General features: G+C 42.6%; 1 protein-coding gene across 1 annotated transcript in view; it reads right to left on the reverse strand.

Moving 5' to 3' along the window:
* Positions 1–15,074, reverse strand: part of Ush2a (usherin) — a 697,985-nt gene that overhangs the window by 229,421 nt on the left and 453,490 nt on the right. The window contains exons 38-39 of the mRNA XM_059281179.1: positions 11,587–11,737; positions 10,877–11,019 (exon numbers count right to left, since the gene is read on the reverse strand). Coding sequence (XP_059137162.1) covers positions 10,877–11,019; positions 11,587–11,737 — 294 coding nt within the window. The remainder of the gene's footprint in view (positions 1–10,876; positions 11,020–11,586; positions 11,738–15,074) is intronic.

Raw genomic sequence — 15,074 nt, forward strand, 5'->3', positions numbered from 1 at the left:
TCTTACCATTAATAACTGAAAGCAGTTTTCTTTTGGTAAATGACCTGGTCACCGTGGGCAGCTGCTTGCCCCACCAGCAAGGCTCAGCCCCAGCCCCACAGAAAGTCATGACCTTGTTAGGAAAGGGGCTGGGGCCTTTCCACAATCATTCCAGGTGTGCGCACGCAGGCTCCCAACTCCAGGGTACACACGACGTTCAGCGATTTGGGATGAAAAGTCTTTCACACAAGTTTGCTATGGTTGATTGATTTTCCCGTTACAGTCTCAAATGTTGTCCTCAAGCTAATATTTTACCATTCTCATAAAAAGAACCTCACTCAGTTTAAAATCTCTTTTCAGTGATATTAGTTCCTAAGTGAATAGCCCCTAAATTTGCCAGTGAATTAAAAACCAGGGGGGCAGTATATGGATGGCCCTTAGATAAAGCTATACATACAGGCCAGATGTTAAGATAGCCACGCTAGTCACCTCTGATGCCTTAGCTGAGAGAACAGTGACCTGTCTTTTTAATCATGAATTCCTTCATCAATTTATTATTTATACCCAACAACTTCCCCAAAGAATTTCTGACAGCTGATAATAAAAGAGCCAAATGCAAGAAGACCAACTGAGCAGAGAGACGGGGATATTCATGCCACGGTAATGAAGATGGTGTACCCCCAAAACAACTGTGCAGAAGATGAGCTCGGACTTGCACACAGTGTCAACTTCCAGCTTCCTGACAAGCGACTGGGAAGGGAAACTCCGAGGCCGTGTGCCGGGGTCTAAGGAAGGAGCAGCAGCCTTCTAGCAACTGTTGAAGTGGAAAAGGCAGTGTTGCAGTCTGCAGGGGAGAGAACCTCTACTGAGGACCTTCTGGTCCCCATTCTCCTGAGACCAGGGTGAGTGGAGGTCAGGAGGAACGGCTGGCCCTGGAGAACTAGGGCAGAGGATGAGGTGAACTGCTGTGGGTGCTTCCTGGAAAAGTCTGGGGTTGCAAATAAAATGTGCTGTGCCAACCAGAGAAGCAGGAAAGACCCACAGTGTAAATGTCTAACGGTCAGAAATGCAGCCATCCATTCAGAAAAGGCTGCACCTGGGTTAACATGGGGTGGCCCCTCAGCTCTGCTCACAGTGCTCTTATGCTGAACGACACTGGCTGCTCTTCCCGACCATGACCACCTTTTCCAGATTCTTATTTCATTAACCTGGGAAAACTGGGTTTTCTGGGGTTATGGTCAAAATGAGTGACATAGCATGATTAAAAGAATCTATGTAGAGTTTCAGTGTTCTAGAATGTTCCTGACAGGCAGGGTGTGTGTGTGTGTGTGTGTGTGTGTGTGTGTGTGTGTGTGTGTGTGTGTGTGACAATCTATTGAAAATGATCACAGAAACACCTGCCTTGGTTAACAGTTAGCAGTTTTCAGGTGTGAAGTTAAGATTGGAGGGTCTTAACCCTGGCTGCTCAATACGCACATGTAGTGGTTACACAAGGGATCGTCTTACAAAGTCCACTGAGAACTTTCAAACATGGATAGTCTGTTTTTTTCAAAGAAAAAAAATACTTAAAAAAAGTTTTGAGAACATTCCATAGATAGCATAATTTAAGCAACAGAACGGAGAGATGACTATTACCATGGAATCTGGTACATAGAGGCTCTTAGTGAAGACAATCCGTAGCAGTGAGGCAACTGTGATAACAATACTTAATCTCTTAAATAAATGTAAGGAAGGCTAGAAGGGCCTGGATTGCTTACCTTACCCCTTCGATGTGTGGTTTTCATCTGAAGGGTGTAAGGAATATTGTAATTGGAGACTAAGTTTGCAAGAGCTGCCTGCTTTATGTACTCAAAGGGGATTCAAGAGAACAGGAGGGAAACTGAGGCCAGATGGACCTAATTTTCTGTTATTCAGTCCATCATTTTAAAGAAATCTCTGTTGTTAGCATAGCTTGGACAAATTCAATGTAAAGATTATAAAATAGGAAAGAAATATAATGAAGTAGTTGCTCTTACTAATTTTGAAAATGCAAGAATTCGGGTTAGTGACCTATGCAGTGGGAAAGAGGGCTCATAGGTCCAACACGCAGAGCCTTTCGTTTTTAAGATTGGAGAAGTAATTATGGAACGTTAGTGGCTGCAGAGATGGCTCAGCAGTTAAGAGCGCTGGCTGCTCTTGCAGAGGACCTGAGTTCAGTTCCCAGCTCCCACATGGAAGCTCACAACCATCTGTAACTTCAGTTCCAAGGGATCCAACACACGCTCTGGCCTCCATGGGCACCAGCATGCATGTGGTGCACAGACATGCATGATGCAAACACTGGCACGTAAAGAAAAGGAAAGTGGGCCGTCCGCTCTCAGGTCTCTGTTGTCTGTAGAACAGACAAGCACGTTACCATGTGAGAGTGGAAACAGGGCAGCATCCAGCCCTTCATATTCAGAGCATTTGGGGAAGAGAGCTTGACCAGTAGAAACAAAATGATCCTGTGGCACATCTGAAATGTATAGTTCGTATTTCTTCATTAATGAAAACGTTATTACTGATATTATTTAGCTTTTGCTAAATATATAAATATATTACTGATATATTTAGCTTTTGCTAAAATTTCTTCCCAGGGGAAGTCCAAACAATGTCCACCCTTCTTAAGGTCCCAACAACAAACGAAGGCACAGTTCTGTCAAAACTCACTCCAGGGAGCAATGAATTTATTGGGCTTCTTTACAAAGCAGAGGTGAAGGGTTACTTAGGGGGCTGTACATCCTGCTCCCACAACAGGCTGGAGCTGGAAAGCCTGCACCCAGCATGGACGAAGGCATCCCACAGCTGCAGAGAGGGAGCCTCCCTCCATCAGTCTCCCCAAGTCTACACGCTCTAGCCCCTCCCCTAAGCCACGTGCAATTAAGGCAGAGTTGCTTACACGTGGCAGGCAGGGAGTGGCTGGATACTCAGGTGAGGGTTTTGTGACCCACTCCCCTATTCCTCCATAAGGAGATGTCTAAGCCTAGCTAGACAACTCCTTTGAAATGGGGCACAGCTGAACTGGCCGCAACGGACAGTCATTTGCAAGCATAATTCAACCCAAATTTAAAATAGTTTCACTTTACATAGCTCCCTCTTAAGGACACTGGTTAAGGCTTCACATTCTAAAATACAGTAATCATAAAAAAAAGTTTGCTGTGCAATATTTTTAAATTTAGGCACCCAAGGACACACTTTTTCATAATAAGTAGGTTGAGCAGTCTTGTCCTAGACTACCTCCACCAGCTCCTCGAATGTCCTGCTGAACTTTCCCTTCCCTTCCACGTGACTCAGGGTTTTCTTCTTGCTTGCCAGGGTAAGAACAGGGAGAGGGGTTCTGCTTGCCTTTCTCTCCCTACAGAGTCTTCTCACTCACCTTTACATAGTACAAGGTTTCGTTTGGAACCTCTGTCGTTAAAACATTCTCTAACATGGCAAGAAGGTAATGCCAAGCCAGCCAGAGGCCTGGCCCTGGCCACAGAAAAGACTAAAGGTCATGCTCCACTTTTCCCCTCCCACTTTGTCCTTTGCTCTCCCCTCCTCCTCCCGCAGACACCCCAGAAGCCCCTCCCCACTGCTCAGGTATTGGGGGACACTTCCCTTTCCCCTCTTTCTCTAGACCAGTTGCCATGAAGCAAATTTGAAATGATATTAAAAGAAACACCAAATATACACCATCCCTATGTATTCTCATTGTTTCCATGATGCAGGATTTCCCACACCTTGTTTTTGAAGTAATTGCCCTTACCCTCATGGGTGTCTCAGCTGTATGGACTCCTGACTGGTTTTCTGTGTTTTACACCAGCAAGTCAGCAGAAGCCTCCAGGGAACAGCGATGTCTTAACCACCTTCCCTATGTCTATGTCCTTCACTCTCTCTCTCTCTCTCTCTCTCTCTCTCTCTCTCTCTCTCTCTCTCTCTCTCTCTCTGTGTGTGTGTGTGTGTATGTGTGTACATGTGCATACAGACAAGAATTTGTTTGGTTGAGCTTTCATGAACCTTAATCAATGCAGAAGCCCCCTTTGAGTGGCACCATTCCCTGAGTAGGTGGTCCTGGGCTATATAAAACAGTTAGCTAATGTGGTGGTTTGAGTAAGAATGGCCCCCATAGGTTCATATACTTGAATGCTTACTCACCCGGGTGGCACTGTTTGAAAGGATTAGTAAGAGTAGGAAGTGCAGCCTTGTTGAAGGAAGTGTGTTACTGGATGGGGGTCAGCTTTTAAAAGCCCATGCTAGGCCCAGTCTCTCTGTCTGCTGCCTAACTATTACTCCAGCTCCATGTGTGCTGCCATGCTCCCAACCATGATGATAACAGACTTGGAAACTGCAAGCAAGCCCATTATTATTATTATTACTATTACTATGATGATGGTGATGATGGTGATGATTATTATTGTTTTCAATAAGAGTTTCCTTGGTCATGGCATCTCTTCACAGCAATAGAACAATAACTGAGAGAGAAGTTGATACCCAGGTCTGGGATGGTGTTGTGACCATACTGCCTTCTGGAGGAATATGGAAGACTTTGGGACTTTGGATTAGAAAAGCAGGTGGACACTTTAAGTGGGGCTTAATGGGCCATCATGTAGGAGCATGGAAGACAGTGCTGAGGGTGCTGTGGACTGTGAGGGCCTAACTCAAGAAGTTTTAGAGAGGAAGAGTATTAGGAAGTGACCTAGAGACTGTTCTTGTGATATTTTGGCAAAGAATGTGGCTGCTTTTTGCTCTTGTTCTAAAAATCTGCCTGAAGCTAAGTTGAAGAGTTTTGGATTAATGGCATTGGCAGAGATTTCAAGACAGCCTAGTATCAACTGTGTCATGTGCTTATTCATGATCACTCTTACAGAGATCTATAGTGAAAAGGAGCAAGGTAGACAAAGCAAAATACAAAATGTACAGTTTGAGGAGAAAAGGAACACCAGGAAGTGTAATGGAGCCAAGTCCTGTACTCAGGGAGATAAAAAGTTTGAAGAAAAGCTTGATGCTAAATGGAATAAAAGAAGTGGTGACCTCAGGGCAAGACCCCACCCAGCTAAGCTTCCAATTTGTGAAGAGGAATTAAAGGAAAGCTTAAGCAGTGAAGGAAAACGTCAAAATAGAAAGCTGATGCAAATGTAATTGAACAAGGGGATCAAATTCCAGCCCCATCAAACAGAAGAACTTGGCAGCTTTGGCCATGTAGTTCTAGCTTTAGAGTCACAAGAAAGGAGTGTGGAATCTTCCTCTGTGACTAAAGAGAGCTGCTGAGGCCAGGCATGTGTCAAGAGTATCCTTGCATGGAGGCCCAGAGAGACCATTGCATGAAGCTATGAAGGTGAAGCCTGGATTGCCTTGGAGACCCCAAGATGTTAGAGATGCCAGAGTCATGGGACCTGTGAAGAAGAGTGGCTAACAGAGTGAGGAACCAGCCCAAGAGAGAGAAGTGTGCTGCAGTCAACAAAGCTGAAATGAGTTAGAGATCTGAAGAGCACTTTGATATCAGACATGGAGATGCAGAATTTGGAGCTTGCCCAGCTGGTTTTTGGTCCAGTATTTCCTCACTATGCTCACTTTCCTCCTCTTTGGAAAGGTAATGTATATTTTGTGCCATTGTATGTTGGAAATATGTGATCTCCTCTTTGATTTTGATTTTACAGTTAAGAGAGTACCATGAGTTTTATAAGTCTTTCAACTTTGGAATTTTAAACAATGTTGAGACTGTTATAGACTATGAGGACTTTTGAGATTGAATTAAATGGAGTTTGCATTATGATGTGACCAAGAGGTGGAATGTGGTGGTTTCAATAAGAGTGACCCCAGAGGCTCATATATTTGAATGCTTCATCACTAGGGAGTGGAACTATTTGAAAAGAATAGAAGGATTAGGAGGTGTGGCCTTGCTGGAGGAAGTGTGTCACTGGGGTGGGCTTTTGAAACCTCAATCTCTCTGTCTACTGTCTATGGATCAGGATGTAGCTCTCAGCATTACTCCCATGCCATGCATGCTGCCAGGCTCCCCACCATGGTGATAATGGACTAACCTTCTGATACTGTACAGAAGCCCCCAATGAAATGCTTTCTTTTGTAAGACTTGCCTTGGTCATGGTCTCTCTTCACAGCAACAGAACAGTGACTAAGACAGCTAAGCACGCACCCGCAAGTGAACCAGAAACTAAGCCAGGAAGCAGCATTCTTCCAAGAATTCTGCTTCAAGTTCTTGCTTGAGTTCCTGTCTGGATTTCACTGGATGATGGACTGTGACCTAGAAGTGTGAGACAAATAAACCCTTTCCTCCTCTAAGTGGCTTTGGTCATGATTTTTGTCAGAGCAACAGAAGGAAACTGAAACACCCACTTTATACAATTATAAAAGTATAAAAAATCCTAGGCTTGATGCAATGGATTACCAAAGTATGCTAATGGTCCTTCAATATCATAGTGTATGTAAGGTGGTGTTTTTTTTTTTTTATCACACTGAAGACAAACTCATGAATGATTATCTGGTAGGAAGATATTGAACAAATATGAAAAATATCTATGTAAACCCTCAGAATAAACTGCTTAGATTGCAAAATGTTATTTAATAATGCCACTTAAATTTATGCTTAAAAATATAAGTGTGTTCTATGGCAGGGGGTGCTGGAGAGGAGGCCCAGCAGTTAAGGGTACATACATACTGTTCTTTCAGAGAACCTCAGTTCAGTTCCCAGCACCCATATTGGGTGGTCCTAACTGCATGTGACTCTAACTCCAGGAGAAATCCTGTACCTTGTGGGTACCTGTACTCACTTGCAAATATTCCCCTATATACATATGCATAATTAAAAATAAATCTGTAAGGGTATATAAGTATGAAATTTTAAATCTCAGGTTTGGGGTAATGGTCAAATTCTTTAAAATGTCTGATCACTAAATCATTTGTTTGGGGTTTTGTTTTGAGGTTAGCAATGGTTTTTAAGAAACAATTTCAATTTCATTAGTTGATATCATCATTGTGTATGGATATAATTTTGTCAAACTGACCAACAAAATAACTAAATATTTCAGTCTAAATATAACTAAATATTTCTGTCTCCTTACCTGGAAAATCTTTACTAAAAGCAGATTATCTGACTCTCCCTGTCTTTGAGTTTTTCTTTAATGGCAAAATTGGTGAACTCTTATTTTATATGGGGCTGGATTGTAGGAGGAAAAGCCCATCTGTTATCATATTTAAACTGAAGTTCATAGAACCCTGCCCCAAACTACAATCTTTACATTCATACAGTCTACATAAAACAGCTGTCAGTGTATGAGAGCTGTAGAGTAACTGCAATCCCAAGAGGGTACCATCTGTATGGATTAAAAAATATCAACATTTTGGGGTGGGGAGATGGCTTCCTTCTCAAGCCCAAGGACCTGAGTTTGATGCTCAGTCTCACAAAATAAGATCTGGATGTGGTACCATGTGTTTATAATCTCAGTGCCAAGGAGCGGAGACAGGGGGAGGCTCCCTAGCCACGACCCTAGCCTACTTGGTAAGTTCCAGAGTGTCATAAAAAAGGGTGGATAACATTTCCCTAGGAATGACACTCAACCTCCGACCTGTGCGCATTGTATGCAACACACACACACACACACCCATACACCCACACACACATTCAAAGACATACACATTCACACACACACCCATACAAATGCTCACTAACACACAGATTCACACACACACACACACACACACACACACACACACACACACACACACAATAAAATGACTAGAAAGTATTTTCAGCTGCGAAGTGTCTTCATTTTACCACTGTATTAAGTATAGTCATCTGAGTCTAATGTAGCCACTACCTAGTTTTGCAAGCTGCAGACATGCCAGCTGCTTGGCCTATCACTAGCACATTAAAAAAATATCCGTATGTTGTTTATATTTGTCTGGCCGTGAATGCTTCAACACTACACTGACCAAGCTGGCTGCCACAAACATCTTTTATTAGCACAGGTTTTACAGGATTTAAACTATTCATAGGAAGGGTGCATTATTATTATTATTTGGCACATGCACCCTAGATTTTTAAAAATTCATGGAACTGGATATTGGTGGCACTCTGATGTAAATGACAAATTATTTGAAAAAAAAAAATACATTTAAATGCCTCACAGGTTTTGTACAGGAGAACTTCTCTTCATACCCTAAAATTGACTTTTGAGGGAGAAGCTCATTACTGCTTACATTTCTCTGGTTTCAGATCTTTCACAGGCAAAAGTTGCTAACCCTCTTTAACCAGAGGCTCAAAGAAACATGCTCCCCAAAGCTATGGTTTCTACATTCATTCCCATATGGCACACAGTCATGAAAATACAAGAGATGTGTGGTTACTATGGCATCATAGTTATTTCTAGTTTAATAATACCAAAAGTTTCAGCCATTCTGTAAAAGCCTCCCCCTTACCATTTGGACCACATGCTCCTAGGTCTAACATAATCTCAATGAGGAAGGTCACTTCTTATGTAGGTTTCTCTTTCTGGTTTCACAGTCTTGCCATGGTTTTGATGAATATCATTGCCTCAAAATATCACATGAAAAACACTGCCATCGGTGGCCTACCTGTACAACAGGTGGTTTTGTGTCTGTGACTAAAGGGAAGAGGCTCCTGTTGACGGCAGGGAGTTCAAATATGGGCACAAGATGACTTCTCAGTTTCATTCTGTAAGATGATATGGGAAACATCTCCACTGATAGCTACCCTAGCAAACCGGAGGAGCCAAGGTTGAAGAGCGATTCTGGCATGGATCTGTCAACGTGGGTAGCTTTATAAGCCATGCTTTGCAGCCTTGACAGAAAAACTGCTTGTGCCCGGTGCCAATCATTCAGCCTTTGTCAACTCAATTGCACATCCTTTTAGAGATAGTATCCATCTCTACTGACATCCAAAATATATAGCCTACTGTCACCATGTCCCAGGGCTGAGTGTACACTGGGGACTTGCCTTGCAGGGGCCTGTGGCTACCTTCCAGCTCTTTGCTAATGTGTGTGACTTAGTGTATATGCAAAGTGGGGGAAGGAACTTTCCATTCATCTCACAGCAAGTGTTTAAACAGCAATGATGGCTGGTGTTCCGAGCTGACACCTGTTAGATAATCAAATATTACTTGTTCTTAGGGAAAGTGAACAATGTAGCACTAACTCCACATGTTACCAAGATGCCAGGGTTTCTGCATAAAAATTCTAACCACCTGTAATCTGCATGATTAGTCTTATAAAAAGAGTTGATAGGAGACCAATTTGAAAATAATATGTGCTGTACTAATGGGCAATGTGTAGCAATTTTGAGTGGTTTCTGTTCTACTTTCCTACCTGTGGACAGCATGGCGTGGTCACCCACCATTCAGTAAGGACTGTAGCCAGATTGCTGCTGGGGAGAAGACACCCCCCCAAAAAAAGGCAATCCTTTTCCCCTTCTACCTACTTGGCACTCAATTGAGCTATTACCTCTGCAGAGGTTATTTTTACTTAACCTTTATTGAGTGACATCAAGCATGGTATTTTTTTAAGGAGATTAAACATCTATCTTAATTTTTTAAATGTCTCTTGAAAAAAATCTATTTTGAATGTGAGCTTTCCAGTCCATAAACCTGAATACCACTGGTGACTACAATGTCTGATTTCCCAAGGTGTGTGCAATGCTCTACCTGAAGGTTATACATCAATGATTCCTGAATCATGGCTTCATTTTTCTTCTGCACTGGTGATATTTGGAGTGACACCCTGGGACAAAAACATTTGATGCAACCATGTAAATGATCTAACTTGCTTCCCAGAGTAATTAAAAAATTGGAGGGAATGGGGAAAGTATTTATATTGTTCAGAATGGCATTTTAAAAAATAGAGTGAACTTTAAACACTGAAAATTGTTTTGATTCAGCCACATTTTATGTTTTATCACTAAGTACTTAAAGTCATTATGGCTATTACAAAATAAAATAATCTACTTAATACAAAACTTGTATTGTTTTAAACGTTCTACCTTTGTAGTGATGGCTAGCTGTTTTGAAGGTCACGCTTGTGCTTGTTGGCTATAAAACCAGAATGGCAAGTGTGCACTGAACAACTCCTTAGAAGTCTGCGATTAGAAGACTTGACAGGATTAACCCCCAAAGCTCATTGTGCAAAAATAGTGTGTGCCTTCCCCTTGTAGTTTGATTTCATTTCCAACTTTAGTAAAACTAAACAGACAAGAAAATGATACCTCGGTCTTAATATGTTTGCTTTGTAGATAGTTAATTTAAAACCAAATGTTATAGTCACATGTTTATTTCTTCAATGTAACCGATTACAATTTTTATTTTCAATGGAAAAAAAAGTAAAAAATTCTTTGTTAGTTGAATAAGGCAATTGGATCTAGCTTTATTTTCCATAACCCACCAGGCTCCGCCCTTCTATTCTGGAGGTTCCATTTGGTGCATATTATCAAAGCAGGGTAGTGCCTGCTTCCAGCAGTAGGTAGAGCAACACTCTCAGGCTACAACTCAACATTCACCGCTGCCTGCAGTCCAGAAGTTCTCCAAAGCATGGCACACTTGGCCAAGGTGCAGAAGGCCACAACCTTTCCTTTTTAAGGTATCCCGTATCCTGAAGGACAGACCACTGCCATGCCATAACTGGCTGTGGCATTTCCTTCTTTTTGTCTCTGGGCCCAACCCTCCATCCTTCTGGGTCCAAAGTTTTCTTCCTTCTGTAGAGACTGACCACAGCTGTCCTGACCACTACGCTCCCCTCTTACCCTGGAGGAGATATGGCAACTCTCTGACAAGAAAGTTGGAGGGGCTTATTTCCTTGTTTTGAGAAACATAAGGCTGTTGAGGATCCCTGTTGCAGCTGATGTTTGACTTTGGGTAGCTGGCCTACTTACCATCCTCTGCGGTCATGAGTGGAGTCCAAGAGCTGTGTGTGCTGCCAAAGCCATTGGTGGCAACCAACCGAAACCTGTACACCGTGAACGGCTGGAGATCACTCACTTCATAGCTTAACGATGCAGAAGGATCGGGAAATAACCTTTGTGAGAAAGAAACGCCCATTAGGAAGGTTTAGACATTCACATAAATAAAAGAAACAAAAGATCAGTGAAATCATGCTGCAAAAAAGTGTTTAGAGACACCAACATAGATTTAAGTTATATTATTTTAGGCCATCACATTATATCTACTTCAGAATAAATAGCCGTTGGGAGAGAATTTATTCCCTTGCATTTATAGAAGACACAAATTCCGGCTGCAAAGACAGTGGGTGCTATGAGGTCATTACAGGGCAGCTGGAAAAGGCTCTTCACAGATCAGCCCAGTTTATCAGTTCCAGTGTGTGACACTTGTATTCCTGCGAGGCTTAAGGAATGTGAGAAAATCTTGCTTTCCGTGCTCTATAAACAAACACTAGATTTTTTTTTTTTGTAAAGCAAATGTGTATCCACTAAATTGTTTGCTCATGTTTTACTTTGTTTGAACTTTTAAAAGATACCCAAATTTTGTTGCAAATCAGAACCGACCTATTCTTCAGTTCTCATTTAAAACGTGTGGACATTGTTTAAGCCAGCCCATAGGAAGAGGCACTAGGTAGAATGCTCACTCTAGAAAGCTGTGGGTGGAGGGGCCGGGCCTCATCTGGAGCTGGTACGTGAGAGAGCCCGGAGCGTTGTTGCGAGCTGGTGTAGACCAGACAACCTGAAGACTGGTTGGAGTGGCAGATGCAAGCCTGGGAGACAGCAGGCCATCTGGAGCTGTCGGGAAACACAGATGAATTAGAGCAGAGAAAACTGTGGGGGACATATGCTGGGTGGGGTGGAAATGTTCCGCACACTGGAAAACTGTTCCTCAGGATCAACAGCGACGTTAAACACGGTCCATTTAATTTAACATTTTCGTTCCTGAAGCGCTGTACTTCCTCCCTGATTGTCTCCACAATGACGTCAGCGCTTAAAAGCCAGCCCCCAAGCTTCAAGACGGATGAGCCCGTGCCCGTGCCCACACGTACTTCTGTCTGTCTAATTGAACGCATAGAGGAAAGTTGGTGAGGCAAACATCAAGTACCTTTAATTTAACCCTTTTCTAAGCAGAGTGGGTGCTGAAGCCGTCTGGGTCTTAGTCCTCCTGTTCATGCCTCTGGTCCCCTTAGCTGTGCCACCACTAACGGGATAGAGAGGATTTCGTTCCTTCCCTTCCGAGGGATGAGGAGTTTGCTAATGTTGTGCAAATCTGTAATGATGACACATTCTGGCCTTGAGTCTTCCCGAGAAATTAAGAAGACTGAACTCCTTCCTTAGTGTGTGCCCCACAGTTGGAAAGACCTTCACACTGCTCTGTCCTCACTCAGACATGGCCACATATCACCAATCGAGAGAATTCATTGGAAAGTTTCTGTGGGGCACAGCAGGAATGAGTAAAAATAAAGCTTTTTCTCTAAATAAATAAATAAATAAATAAATAAATAAGGATTATTATGGTTATTTAATTTTCCCAACAACTAGAATTTGAATGACTTAATCATATCATTTGCTGCAAAACTTGTTCCAAACTCAAAAGCAGATTAAACAGAGCTCTGAGGCCTCAGGGAGATCATCCAATGACTCAGAGCCTATGTTTTCCTATCTTTAATTCAGGAACATTTTTCCTGATAACTTCAGAAATCACAGTATATATCAACAGAGTACCTTACTTTTGATTCTAGGAATTATTATTATTATTATCATCATTGTTGTCTCATAATCATCATCACTGTTATCACTACATTTGAGCTAAACTTCCCTTAGCTCAGTTTAATTACAACTATAATATTATTTATTAATACATGTTATTTAATGTTGTTTACTAACTTTGTAGTAATATAATGTTATTACTATAATGAAAACAAATGAAGTATCAGGGTCCACTGTCAACATTAAAATATATATATATTTATATATATATATATATATGGCCCTGTAATGTATGTGGATTTTATGTGCTCTACATTGTGGGAGACCCTGCCTGTGAACATGAGGCTAATGAATGGGCAATGATGAGAAGGGAAGAATTAGATTACATGTTTCATCAATCTTCAGTAAGGGCTTTGAGTTCATCAATAATTCATTCACTTGTTCAATACACATTTATGGAGGCTCTGCTCTGTGTTAAGTAGGGTTCTTCCCATGGAGAGAAAGTAGCACTGAGTGAAACAGTCACCACTCTTGTGGAGCTTATGTGTAAGTGGAGAGATTAGGTAATAAAAAGATGTAGTAGGTCGGGATACTAGATGATGAGAAGCCTAGAGAATCAAACCCTAAAAAAAAAGCCTACAGAACAGGAGGTCAGTGAGGTAGTTTAGTGGGGAAAGATGCTTGCTGCTGAGCCTGATGACCTGAGCCTGATCCCCAGAACCATGTGGTGAAGGAAAGAACTGACTCCTGTAAGTTGTCCTCTGACCTCAGGGTACGTGGGCCTCCTGCCACCTGATAAATAAGTGAACATAAAACAAAACACAACAAAGACAACGTAAGAGATGAATGCATATTGGAATACATGGAATATGCAACTTCACTTATTTGATAACGTTTTAGATTAGATAGGAAGCTAATAGGAAGGACATATAATTAGGTGATATTTGAGTGGAGACCTTAAGGGAATGTGGGAGGCAGCCCTGAGGATGTCTGTGAAGAGTAATGTCATCGGAGAACAGAGGGAAGCCTGAGAGCAGAGAAAGCTCTGACTGTATTAACAGAAGAGCTGAAAGGCCAGTGTGGTTGGAGCAGCGGGCAGGGACTAGACAAGGACTTCTCTCTGAGTGACAGTCAGAGTCCCAGGAAGGGCTTAGGGTCTCCTTCCAAATGGGGCAACATGTTTGGTAAAGACAATGGAACAGTATGATTAAAAACTTAAAAGGACCACTGTGTGGGAATGGGGACAGGGGACAGGAGTAGAGGTACAGGCATCTCAGGTGACTACGGCTTTTGTTTCCGCAGTAATGATGAAGGTGGGGAGACACTTTGCCACCCAGTCAGGAGTGTGTTGTCAGTAGAATATAAGGATATCAAGGGCAATGCTACTATTTTGAGCCTGGACAACTGAATGACTGGCAACATCATTCCCAAGCTGAGAGGTACTGAAGGGGCCACAGGTAATGGGAGAGTGATGCAGATCTGTGATATATGGGTAAAAATGATAGATCAATGGAGATATGGCTTTTTAGGCTGAGACTTGTGAAATTAACTAACTACTGAGAGCAGAGAGGGCAAGTCCCAAGGAGGGCTATAACCTGAGCCCAAGGATCCACCCACAATCTGGGTTCAGGGAGTGGAAGAAAAACTAAGAGAAGGTTCAGACTAGGTGCCTAGGAAGGAATGTTCAAAGGAGAAGAGAAGGGCCGATCACCTGTGCCAAGTGTGCTGGGGACTATGGACCAGCAGTGAAACTGCGTTTGGTGACCAGAGCTGTAGGGTGGCACTGCCAGGAAGGGACGCAGGGCAGAGTGCTCATGGCACAGTGCTGCAAGGAGGTTGAGGAGAGAATGGGATGGGGCATGAGCAGACAAAGTGAGCTTTGACAACTATGTTGAGGGAGTTTATTCTAAAGGGAAGTAGAACACAGGGCAGCAAGTAGTAAACTTCCTGACACCAAGGCAAGGTCTGTGAAAGATGTGGAAGCGTGGCATCCCATGGGCACATGTGATGGTTGAATTTTCAGCTTGACAGAATTAGAGTCACCTGGCAGATGGGCCTCTGAGTATATGTGTGGGCAGTGATTTTGATTAGGTTAATGGTATGGGAGCATACCCCTTCATTGTAGGCAGGGCTGTAGACAGGGATCTTGGACTGTACAAAAGGGAGAGCTAGCATCCATTCACTGCTGTCTGGTTTTTGTCTGTGGATGAGATATGGCCCAGCACTTTCAAGCCTTGGCTACCTTGACTTCCCCACCATGGTGGACTGTGCCTTGAACCATGAGCCAAAACAGCCTTACTTCCTTAAGTTGCACTTGTCAGGATGTTGCCTCACAGCAATGGGAAAAGGAAGCAAGCTTGATTATTGCAAGAGTACACTTAAAAGACTGTAGAGGGTAGCGAGAGGTAGACAGTGACCTGAG

This window comes from Peromyscus eremicus, chromosome 15 (assembly GCF_949786415.1).
Source record: "Peromyscus eremicus chromosome 15, PerEre_H2_v1, whole genome shotgun sequence".
NCBI lineage: Eukaryota > Metazoa > Chordata > Mammalia > Rodentia > Cricetidae > Peromyscus > Peromyscus eremicus.